General features: G+C 41.0%; 1 protein-coding gene across 4 annotated transcripts in view; it reads right to left on the reverse strand.

The window, feature by feature from the left end:
* The window catches only part of LOC110508399 (nuclear receptor coactivator 6), a 38091-nt gene extending 18556 nt beyond the window's left edge, over positions 1-19535 (reverse strand). For 2 of the 4 annotated variants that reach the window (XM_021588910.3, XM_021588908.3), the window contains exons 1-8: positions 19412-19535; positions 12032-12320; positions 11655-11810; positions 11400-11522; positions 11177-11299; positions 10963-11066; positions 10097-10835; positions 9711-9854 (exon numbers count right to left, since the gene is read on the reverse strand). In XM_021588910.3, the coding sequence (XP_021444585.3) occupies positions 9711-9854; positions 10097-10835; positions 10963-11066; positions 11177-11299; positions 11400-11522; positions 11655-11810; positions 12032-12272 (1630 nt within the window). In that variant the 5' untranslated portion in view covers positions 12273-12320; positions 19412-19535. The remainder of the gene's footprint in view (positions 1-9710; positions 9855-10096; positions 10836-10962; positions 11067-11176; positions 11300-11399; positions 11523-11654; positions 11811-12031; positions 12321-19411) is intronic. The other 2 variants (XM_090225683.1, XM_021588911.3) reach the window with 1 other exon arrangement.
* Between the last annotated feature and the right edge of the window lie 340 nt (positions 19536-19875).

Raw genomic sequence — 19875 nt, forward strand, 5'->3', positions numbered from 1 at the left:
ACCCGAAAGGCCGCTCAGCAAGGAAGAAGACACTACTCCAAAACCGCCATAAAAAAGCCAGACTACAGTTTGCAACTGCACATGGGGACAAAGATCGTACTTTTTGGAGAAATGTCCGCAGGTCTGATGAACCAAAATAGAACTGTTTGGCCAAATGGTTCTTCCAAATGGACATTGACCCCAAGCATACTTCCAAAGTTGTGGCAAAATGGCTTAAGGACAACCATGTCAAGGTATTGGAGTGGCCATCACAAAGCCCTGACCTCAATCCTATAGAAAATTTGTGAGCAGAACTGAAAAAGTGTGTGCGAGCAAGGAGGCATACACACCTGACTCAGTTACCAGAGCCCTGTCGGGAGGAATGGGACAAAATTCACCCAACTTATTGTGGGAAGCTTGTGGAAGGCTACCTGAAACGTTTGACCCAAGTTAAACAATTTAAAAGGCAATGCACCCAAATACTAATTGAGTGTATGTAAACTTCAGACCCACTGGGAATGTGATGAAAGAAATACAAGCTGAAATAAATCACTCTATTATTCTGACATTTCACATTCTTAAAATAAAGTGGCGATCTTAACTGACCTAAAACAGGGAATTATTACTAGGATAAAATGTCAGGATTTGTGAAAAACTGAGTTGAAATGTATTTGGCTAAGGTGTATGTAAACTTCCAACTTGAACTGCTCAAAAAAATAAAGGGAACACTAAAATAACACATTCTTATTAAATACTTTTTTCTTTACATAGTTGAATGTGCTGACAACAAAATCACACAAAAATTATCAATGGAAATCAAATTTATCAACCCATGGAGGTCTGCATTTGGAGTCACACTCAAAATTAAAGTGGAAAACCACACTACAGGCTGATCCAACTTTGATGTAATGTCCTTAAAACAAGTCAAAATGAGGCTCAGTAGTGTGTGTGGCCTCCACGTGCCTGTATGACCTCCCTACAACGCCTGGGCATGCTACTGATGAGGTGGCGGATGGTCTCCTGAGGGATCTCCTCCCAGACCTGGACTAAAGCATCCGCCAACTCCTGGACAGTCTGTGGCGCAAAGTGGCGTTGGTGGATGGAACGAGACATGATGTCCCAGATGTGCTCAATTGGATTCAGGTCTGGGGAATGGGCGGGCCAGTCCATAGCATCAATGCCTTCCTCTTGCAGGAACTGCTGACACACTCCAGCCACATGAGGTCTAGCATTGTCTTGCATTAGGAGGAACCCAGGGCCAACCGCACCAGCATATGGTATCACAAGGGGTCTGAGGATCTCATCTCGGTACCTAATAGGAGTCAGGCTACCTCTGGCGAGCACATGGAAGGCTGTGCGGCCCCCCACACCATGACTGACCCACCGCCAAACCGGTCCTGCTGGAGATTGTTGCAGGCAGCAGAACGTCTCTATTGACCAAATACTTATTTTCCACCATAATTTGCAAATAAATTCATTAAAAATTCTACAATGTGATTTTCTGGATTTTTTTTCTCCTTTTGTCTGTCATAGTTGAAGTGCACCTATGATGAAAATTACAGGCCTCTCTCATCTTTTTTAAGTGGGAGAACTTGCACAATTGGTGGCTGACTAAATACTTTTTTGCCCCACTGTATATAGTTGAAGTCGGAAGTTGACATACCTTAGCCAAATACATTTAAACTCAGTTTCACAATTCCTGACATTTAATCCTTGTAAAAATTCCCTGCACCATAGCATTTCACAAATTTCTGTCCCACTGGAATTGAGATACAGATTATTTCACTTATAATTCACTGTATGTAAACAATTGTTGGAAAAATGACTTGTGTCATGCACAAAGTAGATGTCCTAACCGACTTGCCAAAAACTATAGTTTGTTAACAAGAAATGTGTGGAGTGGTTGAAAAGGTAGTTTTAATGACTCCAACCTAAGCGCATGACCCTAAGTATATGTAAGGGAACACCCCCCCCCTGAAATGTACAAAAAATCTATGGGAAGTCACTGGCACTGGACAAACCATATACACGGTGTCCAATACCACTCAATTCGGCGTCGTTTCATTCAAAGTTGATTGCAAATGCCAAGTGTAACACTTTAAAAATCCAACAGATGGCGAGTGCGCTCCACCGTGGATTTTCATATTGCAAATGTAATACAAGTCAACATCCAAAAGTAAAATTTTGAAAAACTTATCACCCCCTTAAAAAAGTGCTTTCTGGACCGTTTTTTGAAATTCTTTCGAATTTTGTGTCAATTACACATGTATAAGAGCTGTATCAACATACTTTAGTCATATTTTATTATCATCACTTATATATATATATATATTTTTTTTGTGTGTATATATAATATATATATTTTTTTGTGTGTATATATATTATATATATATATATATATATATAATATATATATATATATATATATATATAATATATATATATATATAATATATATATATATATATATATATAATATAATATATATATATATATATATATATATATATATATATATATACATACACATATATATATATATATATATATACACACACATATATACATATATACACATATACATATATATATATATATATAGTGCCTTGCGAAAGTATTCGGCCCCCTTGAACTTTGCGACCTTTTGCCACATTTCAGGCTTCAAACATAAAGATATAAAACTATTTTTTTTGTGAAGAATCAACAACAAGTGGGACACAATCATGAAGTGGAACAACATTTATTGGATATTTCAAACTTTAACAAATCAAAAACTGAAAAATTGGGCGTGCAAAATTATTCAGCCCCCTTAAGTTAATACTTTGTAGCGCCACCTTTTGCTGCGATTACAGCTGTAAGTCGCTTGGGGTATGTCTCTATCAGTTTTGCACATCGAGAGACTGAAATTTTTTCCCATTCCTCCTTGCAAAACAGCTCGAGCTCAGTGAGATTGGATGGAGAGCATTTGTGAACAGCAGTTTTCAGTTCTTTCCACAGATTCTCGATTGGATTCAGGTCTGGACTTTGACTTGGCCATTCTAACACCTGGATATGTTTATTTTTGAACCATTCCATTGTAGATTTTGCTTTATGTTTTGGATCATTGTCTTGTTGGAAGACAAATCTCCGTCCCAGTCTCAGGTCTTTTGCAGACTCCATCAGGTTTTCTTCCAGAATGGTCCTGTATTTGGCTCCATCCATCTTCCCATCAATTTTAACCATCTTCCCTGTCCCTGCTGAAGAAAAGCAGGCCCAAACCATGATGCTGCCACCACCATGTTTGACAGTGGGGATGGTGTGTTCAGCTGTGTTGCTTTTACGCCAAACATAACGTTTTGCATTGTTGCCAAAAAGTTAAATTTTGGTTTCATCTGACCAGAGCACCTTCTTCCACATGTTTGGTGTGTCTCCCAGGTGGCTTGTAGCAAACTTTAAACCACACTTTTTATGGATTTCTTGCCACTCTTCCATAAAGGCCACATTTGTGCAATATACGACTGATTGTTGTCCTATGGACAGAGTCTCCCACCTCAGCTGTAGATCTCTGCAGTTCATCCAGAGTGATCATGGGCCTCTTGGCTGCATCTCTGATCAGTCTTCTCCTTGTATGAGCTGAAAGTTTAGAGGGACGGCCAGGTCTTGGTAGATTTGCAGTGGTCTGATACTCCTTCCATTTCAATATTATCGCTTGCACAGTGCTCCTTGGGATGTTTAAAGCTTGGGAAATATTTTTCTATCCAAATCCGGCTTTAAACTTCTTCACAACAGTATCTCGGACCTGCCTGGTGTGTTCCTTGTTCTTCATGATGCTCTCTGCGCTTTTAACGGACCTCTGAGACTATCACAGTGCAGGTGCATTTATACGGAGATTACACACAGGTGGATTGTATTTATCATCATTAGTCATTTAGGTCAACATTGGATCATTCAGAGATCCTCACTGAACTTCTGGAGAGAGTTTGCTGCACTGAAAGTAAAGGGGCTGAATAATTTTGCATGCCCAATTTTTCAGTTTTTGATTTGTTAAAAAAGTTTGAGATATCCAATAAATGTCGATCCACTTCATGATTGTGTCCCACTTGTTGATTCTTCACAAAAAAATACAGTTTTATATATTTTTGTTTGAAACCTGAAATGTGGCAAAAGGTCGCAAAGTTCAAGGGGGCCGAATACTTTCGCAAGGCACTGTATATATACACATATATATATATATATATATATATACACACACACACACACACACTTGTGCACAAGGCATATGTTTGTCCATTTGCAATATAATTTCATAGGAAGTCAAGTCACTTTTTTTTGGCCAAATGCCATAAGAATTGTCCCAAAGCAATATGAAAGATTTGAAAATGACAAATCAGGATGTTATGTCCATTTGTCATGTACCATCACGAATTTGACATGCTCAAAACTCCTGCAGAAATGCAAAATTGTCTGGCCTGATGAACACAGGACGGCCGGGCAGTGATAGTGGTTCTTCTCCATCGCTCGTTGTGTTGTTTCATCATGTCCATTTGGTGATGTTTCTTCACTGTTGCAAATGCACGTGCATTTACAATATGTTTCAATGGGCATTTACCATCACAAATTTGGCATGCTCAAAACTCCTGCAGAATTGCAAAATTGTCTGGCCTGATGAACACAGGATGGCCGGGCAGTGATAGTGGTTCTTCTCCATCGCTCGTTGTGTTGTTTCATCATGTCCATTTGGTGATGTTTCTTCACTGTTGCAAATGCACTGTGCATTTGCATAATGGTTCAATGGGCATTTACCATCACGAATTTGGCATGCTCAAAAATCCTGCAGGAAGGCAAAATTGACTGGCCAGATGAACTCGGGATGGCTGGGCAGTGATTCTGGTTCCTCTCGATCACTCGTTGGGGTTGATTTCAGAATGTCACTTTGCTGATGGTCCCTCACTGTTGAAACATATTGCAAATTGACAAAAGTCACTGTCCATCATTCTGACACCAAACTGATACAAACTGACACCACACCCACTTTTTCCAACTCGTTTAGAAGCCAACTATCACATACTTCAGAGCTGGCCCAAAATTCACAGCACCTTCTGTTCAAACCATAATAAAAACATAAAACACGTAGTTACGTTCTAGCTGCGGGTCCAGTTCTGACATTATGTGTAGGCCTATGTGATACGACCCCGAATCCCACGTTTCGGCTCGATAGGTCATTTGGTGCCCGAGCAAGACCCTAATAGATGCTGAAAATCCACTTTTTTCCATGCCTTGCTACGGGGTCCTTGAATGAGCTATCGGACAGAAACGTTGGGGTCCATCTATATGGGCCGAGGCGGTCGCAATGCACCTAGTCTTGCGACTCTGGGACATTTCTAAATGTCGTAATTTTCATGATGCAAAAATGAATTGAAGTTATTGCAAATGTACGAGGCTGTTTCTCAGTCCAAGAACCTTCTAGAGCCACGTAACTCACCACGCACTATCGACCTGAGGTCTAGAACAGGTTTCTAAAGTTTCAGAACTCTAGGTCTGACGGTTCTTTAATAGTTCGAACAAGGTTAACAAATGCAGGCAGTATATGTCGCAACCCAATGTGTCCCTCCTTCTAAGCTGTGTGTGTGTGTGATTTAGTTTTTCTTTGAAATGTTATGGGAGAAATGACTGATTTACAGTTCATGGGGGTTGTCTAAACACACATATTAAGTTTTGAAAAGATCTGACCTTTTTAACCCTTTGAAACAGCCCCTATGATATTATTTAAGGAACTTCCGGTTGGCACAGGAAGCTATATAAGTAAACACATATCCTGATTGGGGTGTGCTTTTACAGAATCCTGAGTTTTAAGTGTTTACGTTAAGAACTGACCGATTTACACAGGGTTGAATGCACTATTTATCACAAACTGCTGGTTGGGTATGGAAAAACACTTTTAGGGTGATTTTAACTACTTCCGGTTGCTTCAGGAAGCTTAGAATCAACACAGGTAGACCTCAGTGTCCTGATGGACTGTCATTGAAGACAGGTTCATAAGGCATTCATAACCCACATAGGCTTCAGGCTGACTTTAGTGGAGCAGGCAATGTATTCCTATGGGGAGAGATGTCATTGTAATCTGTGAGATCAAAAAACCCTGATTAACTGTTAAGGGTTAATGCCACACGGTCAAGGTTAGGCTTGCACAGATCGGGAGGACCTCGGGAACATACATGATGTCAAATTGTGCTTCTCACCCTAACGGTTCTTTCACCCAAAAGCAAATGACATTTAGGGCCAGGCTTCATTTTGGGCCTACTTTTTTCACGGTCGCTGCACTCAGAGCGAGCTACGGTCAAGCGGGGCATCTTGTTGAACTCGGCACGGCCTAGAGAATATGGAAATGCCATTGCAGGCTTTGTGCGTCTTTAAGCACCGCACTTTGTCACTCCATCCTTGCTGTTTGTGTGTGTGCGTGAGAGAGCTTTTCTTTGACACCTGTTGGGAGAAATGACTGACTTACAGTTCATGAGGGTTGCCTAATCACACATATGAAGTTTTGAAAAGATCTGACCTTTTTAACCTTTCGAAACAGCACCTATGACACCATTTTAAGGCACTTCCGGTTTACACAAGAAGCTGAAAGGGAACACATATCCTCCTTGGGGTAGGCAATTATAGAATTTTGAGTTTTAAGTCTTTATGTTAATAACTGACTTATTTATGGAGGGTTTAGTGAGTGTGTGTTATTTCAGAAAATCACAGAAATCTCGCAGAGCACACTTTAAAAAGATTCGTATGAACACGCTGCAACTGGATCTGTAACTGTTTAAAAAATATATTTATCTATTTTTGATCATCACCAATTTGACATGGTACGATTTCTCTTAAATGACGATAGATAAATGGCTGGTTCTTTTTTTATTGACACCGTAGGTTCCTTTACATTGAAAAATTATTCTTTATTTCCATTTTGGACCTTTAATCCCAGAAAAATGGCCATAACTCAAAAACCGTTGTGGCCTAGACGCCATCTTGTTCGGGGCCAACTGCCCATTATGCCAAACCTATGCACACCAAGTTTCTGCTTTGAAATATTTTCCGTTTAGGAGATAAGGCCACGCCGTTATTCGTGATGTTTTGTACATTTGCAATATGATTCCATTCGCCCTCTTGTGGGATTTACCGGGACAGTGGAAAATTGACCAAAATTTGATTATTTTATAAAATGGAAACCGAATGTCCGAGAGAGTTCGTTTGATGACTTCCTGGAGGATTCGGCCCTGCCGCACGGCCCGACGCCGTCCGCAAATTTTACAAACGTTTTCGGACGTCTAGTAAGGGACCGTACATTTGCAATGTGGACTTTCTCACTAACCATATGGCAAATATCAAAATGTTCCCTTACGGTATGTAAACTTCCGACTTCAACTGTATATATAAAAACTTTCAACATCAATTATATAAAAAATCTGTCATTATTAACTTTTTTTTCGTATACATTGTAGCTGATAACCAATTTTACATAATCTGAGGTGTTTGGGTTGTGCCCGTCCGCGGTTGAGACAAAGCATGCTCTTGAATAGAGGGTGGGTGTCAAGTTTTGGCTGATAAATGCACTAAAATGGGAAAAGCGTTGGCATTTCAACTTTCAAACGGTAAATTACACTGGCAATCTTCCAAATTAAATCATAGAAATATAGATAATAGAATAGACAGTCAACCGTGTGCGGACCGGAGGCCATCTTTGTGGTAGCAATTGGAAGTTACATTTTTATTTTAATCTAAATTTTAATGGTGTGCAGTCAAAAAGTGATTGAAATCACATTGAACGACCCTGCTAGGGCTTTTTCTCTCACTACCGTTCAAAAGTTTGTGGTCACTTAGAAATGTCCTTGTTTTCCAAGAAACCATACATGAAATTAGTTGCAAAATGAACAGGAAATATAGTCAAGATGTTGACAAGGTTATAAATAATAATTGTCCTTCAAAGTGCTTTCGTCAAAGAATCCTCCATTTGCAGCAATTACAGCCTTCCAGACCTTTGGCATTCTAATTGTCATTTTGTTGAGGTAATCTGAAGAGATGTCACCCCATGCTTCCTGAAGCACCTCACACAAGTTGGACTGATGGGAGCAGCTTGACCGTAAGAAGTGCCCACAACAGTTTAATAGGGTTGAGATCCGGTCACTGTGCTGGACACTCCATTATAGACAGAATAACAGCCGACTGCTTCTTCCCTAAATAGTTAATCAACCAATCAAATTGGTCCTGGTCAGTTCCTGGATGGGAGACCAGATGCTGCTGGAGGGCCAGTAGGAGGCACTCTTTCCTCTGGTCTAAAAAAATATCCCAATGCCCTGCCCTGTGTAGGGTGCTGTCTTTCGAATGGGACGTTAAACAGGTGTCCTGACTCTGAGGTCATTAAAGATCCCATGGCACTTATCGTGAGAGTAGGGGTGTTAACCCCGGTGTCCTGGCTAAATTCCCAATCTGGCCCTCAAACCATCACGGTCACCTAATAATCCCCAGTTTACAATTGGCTCATTCATCCCCCTCCTCTCCCCTGTAACTATTCCTCAGGTCGTTGCTGCAAATGAGAACGTGTTCTCAGTTAACTTACCTGGTAAAATAACAGATAAATAAATAAAAAATAGTTTGGAGCTGTGCTTTGGGTCAATGTCCTGTTGTAGGAAAAAATTGCCTCCAATTAAGCTCCGTCCACAGGGTATAGGCATGGTGTTGAAAAATGGAGTGATAGCCTTCCTTCTTCAAGATCCCTTTACCCTGTAAAAATCTCCCACTTTACCACCAGCAAAGCTCCCCAGACCATCACATTGCCTCCACCATGCTTGGTGGCGTCAAGCACTTCTCCAGCATCATTAAACTTTTTCTGTGTCTCACGAATGTTCTTCTTTGTGATCCTCAAACTTAGATTTGTCTGTCCATAACACTTTTTTCCAATCTTCCTCTGTCTGTTCTTTTTATTGGCCAGACTGACTATGAAATATGGCTTTTTCTTTGGAACTCTGCCTAGAAGGTCAGTATCCTGGAGTCACCTCTTCACTGTTGACGTTGAGACTGGTGTTTTGCGGGTACATTTAATGAAACTGCCAGTTGAGGACTTGTGAGGGGTCTTGTTTCTCAAACTACACACTAATGTCCTCTTGCTCAGTTGTGCACCGGGGCCTCCCACTCTTTCTATTCTGGTTAAAGCCAGTTTGCGCTGTTCTGTGAAGGGAGTAGTACACAGCGTTGTACAAGATCTTCAGTTTCTCGCATGGATTAGCCTTAATTTCTCAGAATGAGAATAGACTGACAAGTTTAATAAGAAGGTCTTTGTTTCTGGCCTTTTTTTGCCTGTAATCTAATTTACAAATGCCGATGCTCCAGATACTCAACTAGTTTAAAGAAGGACAGTTTATTTGCTTCTTTAATGAGAACAAAAATGTTCAGCTGTGCTAACATAATTGCAAAATGGTTTTCCAATTATCAATTAGACTTTTAAAAAAATAAACTTGGATTAGCTAACACAACGTGCCATTGGAACACAGGAGTGTTGGTTGCTGATAATGGGCCTCTGTATTCCTATGTAGATATCCCATAATAAATCTGCCATTTCCAGCTACAATAGTAATTTACAAAATGAACAATGTCTACACTGCATTTCTGATCAATTTGATGTTATTTTAAAAATGGACAAGAAATTTGCGTTTCTTTCAAAAACAAAGTATAATTTTAACTGTGCAGATCTATTCTTTGTCTTGTACCTGTGTGTGCCATAACCTGGCTGCTCTGGAGCTGGGGATTGGCTCCTCCCCCAGGGGTTCCTGGGGCGCTAGTCACCTGACCCTCGACAAAGTTCTGGTTCCCTGGGACGTTAGGAAACCCCATGGGCAGGCGATTGGGCATGCCTATGATCAAACACCACTGTTGGGAATTTCATTAGCCCAGCATTAAAGGTCATTATAGTAAGTCTGGATACACTAACTGTCTGAATATTACTTTGATTTCAGCATGAATTGTGTTACTAACTAATAAGTACTTCTAACTAATAAGGCAATGCTTCAGGAGATCATTTGTGACCATGGAACAAACCTACACTGTGAAAGTGAATGCATCATTTGTAGTTATCAGCAGTAGTTCAATTTCTTACCTCCCATTCCTCCTTGATGAACCGGAGGTCCAGCCTGCCCATTTTGGGGCATTACCATGAACCCTTGCTGCAGGTTACCCTGCTGTCCCAGTATCGCCCTGCCCGGTGAGCCTACCCCTTGAGAGAAACCCTGTGGGGTCATAGGTCTCGGTCCCAGCTGGGCCTGACCCTGCCCCATCATGGGAGGAGTCCCTGGAGAACCCTGCTGGAAGAGGGAAGGTGAAGACCCAGGAGACTTGGCTGTGAGGTTTCCCTGAGGCCCTGCTGAAGGAGGCAGAGGTGGTGGAGGTCTAAGGGGTCCTGCCACCCCTCCAGGCCCACCCTGGGGACCTTTAGGCTGGGGGGCTGCAAACTGACCAGCCCCTGGCTGCTGCTGGAGCTGCCCCTGCACCATAGCATTAAACACCTGGCCAGCCTGCTGGCTACCAAATGGGTACGGAGGTGGAGGGTGGCTGGGGGTCTGGACCATGGCCAGGGAGGGGGGACGTTGAGTCATTTGAGCTTGGGGAGGGGCCTTCCTCCAGCCTGAGCCCATGGGTCCTCCCTGGGCTGGCGGCGGCTGGAGGACCCCTGAGGGGAGCTGGTTCCAGCCGGAGGGTACAGGCATCTGGCCAGAGGGGTTGAAGGGGGGACGGGGGACACCAAGCTGGGAGAGCTGAGCTTGTTGCTGGGCCTGCTGCTGCTGTTGCTGCAGCTGATGGAGGGCAGCCGGGTTGAGCTGCCTCCCCACCTGCATGGTCTGTGGTCAAAATACAGCCTTTATAAATACAGTCAACTCCTGATACATGTAATCCTTGCATTAATTGGTAGTATTGATAGTGATTATAATGCATGGTTATTGTTGAGCTCCATTAGTGATTGTGTACCTGCATGTGGTGAGCTGCCTGGGGGGGTATGGGTCCTTGGCCGTAGGGGCCAGCCTGAGGATGCTGAAGCTGCTGCTGCAAGGACATCATTGAGCCCATCGCATCTGAAGGGAGGGTAAAAACGTATATGGTCAATACCTTTGAACAAGTTGCACATATTTTGGATGTGTGAATGAGTTAACTGGTTGCTTATTAAGCATGCATATGACCTCACCAGTCTGTGAGGGGGGTCTGGCGGCTCTGGGGTGCATCTGTCCACTGCTGCCGGGAACCATGGCCTGTCCAGACATACTGGGGCAAGGGGGTACCATCGACGGGTTGCTCATTCTCATGCCTCCTACAAGAGATTAGTATGGGAGTTGGTTTATATTCTAACAACTAAAAGTCGATCAATCAATGCATAGAGTTCAACTTGTCACTGTACTGCCCCAAATCACCTGGGCCTGCTTGTCCCGGGAATCCCAAATCCATCCTCATCTGACCGGACGCACCGATTGGTCCATTTACCCTGACCTCCTGACCTCTATTCTGCCCAATGGCCACGTTTATGGCTCCTTCACCTGGACGAAAAAAAAAGAAAAAAAAATATTAACAACAATCTAAGTACTTTTCAGGATGCTTACTATAAAATAAACAATTGACTTTGGGCCTGACCATACCCATGGCTGTTGCTATTTTGCTACTGTACATACCCTCTATCTGTACAGAGAGGATGCCCAGGTCTCGGAGCTGCTGCTGGTTGTTCTGGGCCAGCAGCCTGAGGCGCTCTGCCGCGTCCCGAGGAATGTTAAAGGTGACTCGCACACTGTTCCATGGCTCCACATGCTGGAGCTGCAGTCTCTCTGAGTCTGGAGAGGGATAGGTAGACATGAAGAAAGAGGATGAGAGTTGGGTGATGAGGGGGGAGTGGTAGGAGTACAATACCTCAATATCACTGTTCTTATCAGTATATAAGTAATACAGAGCTTTGAAATCATGACTTTCAACATTTTACTTTCATAATACATTCAAAAGTTGGAAAGTGTTTAGCCAGTTAGAACGGTGCACCACATCACCAACCCTTACTAACCCAATTCAAGCATACTAGGCATCCTGTTAAGTATGTTGTCAAGTTTCTCTTGGAAGTCCTCGTCATCCATGTTTCCCCGAAAGGCAACAAAGATGTTGAAATCCCGCTCTCCAACTCCCTCCTGCCAGTGAACACCAGCATCCTCTCCAACTCCAGAGTCCTGGTCAGAATCTGAGTCAGGGTCCCCATCTGGGACTGCTGTCCACTGGGGAAGCTCTGATGGGGGGTGTTGATGTGCCATCCACCCCTCTTAGTGGGACTGGCGTGGGGAAGGCTGGAACCGTTTATGCTGTAGAACCAAAAGATAACTTTACCTCTAAAGATATGCCCAATTGACACAAATATTGTATGTGATCAATTACATGTAAATCCATGAAATGTCATGCAAAACATGTTTTTCAATGGAAAGAACATAAGTGTCAATCTTCAGCACCAGTCAACAGTTTTAGAACACCTACTCATTCAAAGGTTTTTCTTTATCTTTACTATTCTACATTGTAGAATAATAATGAAGACATGTTAAACAAATCAAAATGTACGTTATATTTGAGATTCTTAAAAGTAGCCACCCTTTGCCTTGATGACAGCTTTGTACCCTGGAATGCATTACAATTAACAGGTGTGCCTTCTTAAAAGTTATTTTGTGGAATTGCTTTCCTTCTTATTGCATTTATGCCCATCAGTTGTGTTGTGACAAGGACAGACGATGGTATTCTACCAAGTAGGGCTAAATCCATTTTATGGCAAGAACTGCTCAAATAAGCAAAAAGAAACAACAGTCCTTCATTACTTTAAGACGTGAAGGTCAGTCAATACGGAAAATGTCAACAACTTTGAAAGTTTCTTCAAGTGCAGTCGCAAAAACCATCAAGTGCTATGATGAAACTGACTCATGAGGACCGCCACAGGAAAGGAAGAACCAGAGTTTCCTCTGCCGCAGAGGATAAGTTCATTAGAGAGTTAACAGCCTCAGAAATTGCAGCCCAAATAAAAGTAACACATCAAATAACATTTATTTGTCACATACACATGGTTAGCAGATGTTAAAATGCGAGTGTAGCGAAATGCTTCTAGTTCCGACAATGCAGTAATAACCAACGAGTAATCTAACCTAACAATTTCAAAACTACTACCTTATACACACAAGTGTAAAGGGATAAAGAATATGTACATAAAGATATATGAATGAGTGATGGTACAGAACGGCATAGGCAAGATGCAGTAGATGGTATCGAGTACAGTATATACATATGAGATGAGTAATGTATGTAAACAAAGTGGCATAGTTTAAAATGGCTAGTGATACATGCATTACATAAAGATGCAGTAGAGGATATAGAATACAGTACATACATTGGGGAGAACAAGTATTTGATACACTGCCGATTTTGCAGGTTTTCCCACTTACAAAGCATGTAGAGGTCTGTAATTTTTATCATAGGTACACTTCAACTGTGAGAGACGGAATCTAAAACAAAAATCCAGAAAATCACATTGTATGATTTTTAAGTAATTAATTTGCATTTTATTGCATGACATAAGTATTTGATCCATCAGAAAGGCAGAACTTAATATTTACCAGCATCATAGCATACGTATCGATGAATCAATGTGACACATGAAATATGAGTGATAATCAATATGTAATAACTATGTAAGAAATGTACAGAAATGCAGTCATATTCAGGTCCTGTTTGGGCAACAAGCTTATTTGACACGTCAAATGGTGTTGTTATTTGACGTGTATCTTTTTTGACATGCAAAGACCCAAACGGCGTTCCATAGAAATCCTGGTTGAGAATGAAACGACTGAACAAATGAACAACGAAAGAGCACAGCAAGTAAGTGAAATAAACAGGTTTTAATTATGTTTTACCGGTAATGGGGACATCAATAAATGCCAACAAAATAACTCAGTGTGGTGTGTGTGTAACCTATATTTAACTAGGCAAGTCAGTTAAGAACAAATTCTTATTTACAATGATGGCCCGGACGATGCTGGGCCAAATGTGCGCTGCACTATGGGACTACCAATCACGACCAGATGTGATGCAGCCTGGATTCGAACCAGGGACTGAAGTGACGCCTCTTGCACTGAGATGAAGTGCCTTAGACCGCTGAGTCCATGTGTGTGTGTTAACTATTTAACTGTACTAGTATGCTTAAAAGGCCGCTAAAATTTTAAATATCGGTTTTCGGTATGGGGTTTTGCTGGCAAGGAAAATATTGGATATCGGTGTTGGCCAAAAATGTCATATCGGTGCATCACTAGGGGATAGTTTAACCAAAATATGCCACAATAATTTGCTTATGTGTATCCCACACAAAAAAAGGTTCACTGGTATAAGCTAATTTTTTTTAATGAATTTAAGCAAAATTCCCAACATTCTCGGGCTTAACTTCCCATGGAAAATTTTCAGAAATTTCCCCGGAAAGTTTCCGATCCTTTGCAACCCTACCCGACCCTCTGAAGGCAACGTGCCAGCGCCAAGCTTCTCTAAAGCCCATAGGGACATGCGGGGTGCATCTTCGGTCTTGCATTTTATCTTCACATTTTCAAACAGTCCATTTATATTTTCCAACGGGGCTATACATTTGGGTGAAGTTTTTTTCTTGCCTGAGTAGCCTTGTTTCACTGCCCCCCCAAAAATTCAACCATCTAGTGTTCGGCGAAATAACAACACAATATCAAATACAGGTAGCCTAGTCAAATAATTAACATCCAATCACATTAAAAGTTACTCTCTCACGGGAATTCTACTAACGGTCCATATGTACCCAAACATAGCTGCTGCTCATGTTGGTATCTGTACCGATGGCGCAAAAGCCATGACAGGGAGACATATCGGAGTGGTAACGCGCGTGCAAGCAGTTGCTCCCGACGCCACTTTGGTACACTGTAGCATCCACGGAGAGGCTCTTGCTGCCAAGGGAATGCCTGACAGCTTGAAAGACATTTTGGACACTACAGTGAAAATGGTTAACTTTGTTAAAGCAAGGCCCCTGAACTCTCGTGTATTTTCTGCACTATGCAATGATATGGGCAGCGACCATGTAACGCTTTTACAACATACAGAAGTGCGCTGGTTATCAAGGGGCAAAGTATTGAGACTTTTTTTTAAATTGAGAGATGAGCTTAAAGTTTTCTTTACTGACCATAATTTTCACTTGTCTGAACGCTTGCATGATGACGAGTTTCTCACACGACTGGCCTATCTGGGTGATGTTTTTTCTTGCATGAATGATCTGATTCTAGGATTACAGGGACTCTCCGCAACTATATTCAATGTGTGAAACAAAATTGAGGCTATGATTAAGAAGTTGGAGCTCTTGAACTCAAGCTTACGTACAATGTCAAATGTGATATAGCAAAGAACCTGAGTGAGTTGGGTGCGCAATTACGCAGGTACTTTCCCGAAACGGATGACAAAAACAACTGGATTTGTTATCCCTTTCAACCACGTATCTATGTGAGAGTGGATTCTCGGCACTCACTAGCATGAAAACTAAATACAGGCATAGACTGTGTGTGGAAAATGATTTAAGACAGACTCTCTCCAATACAACCCAACATTGCAGAGTTATGTGCATCCTTTCAAGCACAACCTTCTCAATAACCTGTGGTAAGTTATTCACGATTTTTGATGAACAAATATGTTTTTTTTATGTAAGATGGCTAAATAAAGCAAAATGATTGATTATTATTTGTGCCCTGGTCCTATAAGAGCTTGTCACTTCCCACACACCGGGTTGTTTATTTATTTTATTTCACCTTTATTTAACCAGGTAGGCACGTTGAGAACAAGTTCTCATTTACAATTTCGACCTGGCCAATATAAAGTTTGACACATACAACAACATAGAGTTACACATGGAGTAAAACAAACACAGTCAATAATACAGTAGAAAAATAAGTCTATATGCAAGTGAGGTGAGATAAGGGAGGTAAAGGCAAAAACAAAAGGCCATGGTGGCAAAGTAAATACAATATAGCAAGTAAAACACTGGAATGGTTGATTTGCAGTGGAAGAATGTGCAAAGTAGATAGTGCAAAGGAGCAACATAATTAAATAAATAAATACAGTAGGGAAAGAGGTAGTTGTTTGGGCTAAATTATAGATGGGCTATGTACAGGTGCAGTAATCTGTGAGCTGCTCTGATAGCTGGTGCTTAAAGCTAGTGAGGGAGATAAGTGTTTCCAGTTTCAGAGATTTGTGTAGTTTGTTCCAGTCATTGGCAGCAGAGAACTGGAAGGAGAGGCGGCCAAAGGAAGAATTGGTTTGTTTGTTGTGACAAAACCTCACACTCATTATTATGTTTAATAAATGTATTGTATAGTGTGTGTGGCAGGCTTACAATGATGGCAAAAAAACAACATTTGAGAGTGCGCTGCTAGAGGGGGTAGGCAGCTGGAGGTTGAATGTTTGAAGGGGTACGGGACTATAAAATGTTTGGGAACCCCTGCCTTACAGTATGCAAAACAAATGCCCAGGGCCAATTGGCTATTGACTGCTACCTTTATTTAACTAGGCAAGTCAGTTAAGAACAAATTCTTATTTACAATGATGGCTTAACACGGCCAAACCTGGACGAAGCTGGGCCAATTGTGCACCGCCCTATGGGACTCCCAATCACAGCTGGATGTGATACAGCCTGGATAGCCCGGCAGTAATGATGAGTTTATCAATTAAAATGCAAGACTGTTTATGGATAAAACAAGTTTTCAGAATTGTATGTATTGTTAATCTGTATGTTATGTATTGATAATCTGGACCGTCCGTGAATGAACGTCATTGCTGATAGCGTTCATGGTTTATTCAACCAAGTTTGATGCCAAAGCGAGGAAAAGGCATCGAGCAGCTCTGCCTTCTCATGCAAGTAGCCAACTCAAGCTCTTGCCGACAGCATCCCCCCCCCCCCACAAACACTTTTTTCTGTCCCTTCCACACGGCTAACTCAAGAGGAAGGACAGAAACACCCTTTTAACAGATAACTGTGAATTACTATGATGATGATTAACGTTTATTATTACCTATTTTCATGTTCATTTTTGAAATTATACTTGATTACTATTTCAATAACGATTATCAATAATCCTGAACATTAATTCAGTCACCTCTGGTCGAGAAATGTATTGTTCTAGAACATTTATTGTCAAATTCATCAACCAGCTTCGAGAAGCTCTGCCTTCTCACACAAGTAGCTAACTGTAAAGCAATGGGTGACCATTTTAGAAAATCATCGGACATATAGTATTTAGTTGCATGCTATTTTATGTCAATCATATTGCTGCTCATAGCCAAAATTATAACTGATTCTTTGTGGTCTTATGCTGCCATCTATTGGAAATATTTAGCAATTAAAAGTTATTAATTCGCATAAAGACATTGGTGAGGCAGCCGAGAAATAAAGGGTATTTTTCTTAGTAATTCCCGAGATCAGTCTCAACCCTGCCCCACGCCAATTTCTGGACTTTCACATAGTGGTTACTAGGTCACACCCAATTCAAATCACATTTAAAAAATAAAACAAATGTGGCTTGTTAATCAAGTGTTCTGCTTTGCAATAATAAATATCCTAAAATAACTAATAACAAAAAAACAGCAAAATGCTTACATAGGTTTTGATTATTCTTTTTTTAATAACAATCGAAATGCTATTTAGTACTATAATGGTATTTAATAACGTAATATTAGTTATAAAATATTTTCTATAAATGTTCTAGGTTATCCCTATTGTATAATCCTAACCCTAAAATTAGGGGTTATGGCTAAAATAGGTGAAACCTATGGTTGAGGCTAATATAGGTTATGCGTGGGATCAGTTTTTTTAAGGCAAAAAACAGCTAGCTCTTGCTCCTCACTGTGGCCTTCTGTGGGTACTACATAACTAATTTGTGACACTTGCTAGGCTCATAATCTGAGGTAGCAACTGCTTCAGATCTACAAATCAATGAGCTACACCTATCCATTTGATTTGCAACTCAGTGAATCTGCTCAGCATTCGCTCAATTCGATGTCTATGAATGAACAGATTTCGACGCATATCAAATTAACAAGAAACCACAAATAGTTGGTTATTCGGTTATTTCTTAATTATAAAATGTTTAAAATCGGCCACATCTTGAAAGAGAGGACTGGAACACGGGTTTTGTCATTACAGCATTTTTTTGAAAACAAATATGGTTAACCATGACCAGAAAATGTTTACCGTTTGATTGGTATGCGCCAGCCATCGCCAGGACGTGTGCCCGGGCAAACAGTGAGCGTACTCACAATGGAGTCGTAACCATGTTAATAATTAGTTACTTGTGAGGCAACCCTGCGAGGTACCTTACAAGGTTAACGTGGGCGAAGCCGGACAATGGTCTGGGAGTAGGACGTTTGGGAAAAGGTCTTTGGTGCCAAGGTGCTCACTTCCAACACACCGACAGTGTCATTGCATTTTGGTACACCAGCATTACATTCATACCCAAGAAAACGCTGCGTTTTCCTTGCAACATTGCGTGGCACATGCAGTGCATTCGGTGTGGTCAATACAAACTGTATGCGAAAACGGCTTGACAGAAATGGCAGCATAAGGTGAATGTTTAACTTTTGTTGCATACATATCCAGATGATGCTGTGTACTATTTTGCGCAATGATGCTGTCGGTGTGTCCGAAGCTTAGTCTAACAACATTGTAGCTCAATGTAGAATACTGCCGTTGTCACGGGCGTTGTAACTCTGTTTCAAGCAGTAGTGATAATGTGGTTACTTATAGCTTATTACTAGGTCCAGCGTTCAATAGCAAGCTGCTTGTTATCATGAACATCAAGACAGGTAGGTAGCTAGCGTTAGCTGGCTTAACTGTTGATGAGAAACCAACACCAACGGGCTAACGTTAGTGAACACCATAGTTACGGTACATGCTTTAGCAAAAACTAATTAGACCATTCCTGCTGCTACAAAATATTTAGCCAACTAGTATCTGGCAAAAGCGATTCAATCATTTATTCGATCGGCTAAGGAGAACGAGGCCTTCGCTGCTTATCGAATAAGACATTGACAAGCTTGCATAATACCGCGCAAGCAAGCGAAGTTGAATATTAAGAGATCACCAAAACACCAATTGGTGTTAAGCTGCCATTACACGGCGCAATACAATTAGAAAACTAGATCACAACACAGTTAACTGGGCCTGCTGGCTAGCAGCAGTTCGCTTTTGGGATTTGGCTAGCTGCAAGCTACTAGTACATTGATTCATTATGTACCGGTTAGCTAACTACGTTAACGTAGCTAGCTAGCTATTTCATGACCTCCGTTCCAGCTAACGTTATGTTGCTGGTTAGCTAACTACATACAACTGACAAATTCTCAAAACAAACAACGAAATCCTTACCAGAAAAATCCATTTGGGGGCAAGTACAACAATGCAACGCCTGCTAGAAAACATGAACCGGGGAGCCGTCTCTAGTTAACACAGCCACAGAGTCAACCAATCAGATGCCGAACGCATTGCAACAGTTTAATGGTTTTGATAGGATTTATTTCAGAAATTCTGACATTGATAAAGATGTAGTATATTTCATTCAACTGCTAATAATAGTAGGTACATTTCATATTCACAAATGCAAATGGTCTAATTCGAGACCTAACTTTTTTCACTTTATAAATTAATTTTAACAATATGGCAACACTTTAACTAAAATGAAATACAAAAAGGCAATTAAAACTTTGTTTAGGAATCCTGGCAATGTAAATAGTTTGTATGTATGCTTGTTTGCATGTGACTATTCCTCTTCTGTTTATTGATATTTGTTAATAAAAAAGTAAAAAAATGTAAAACATGCATTTGTTTTATGA

Source organism: Oncorhynchus mykiss, chromosome 28 (genome assembly GCF_057628025.1).
Source record: "Oncorhynchus mykiss isolate SJ-2025 chromosome 28, ASM5762802v1, whole genome shotgun sequence".
In the NCBI taxonomy this organism is placed as follows: Eukaryota; Metazoa; Chordata; class Actinopteri; order Salmoniformes; family Salmonidae; genus Oncorhynchus; species Oncorhynchus mykiss.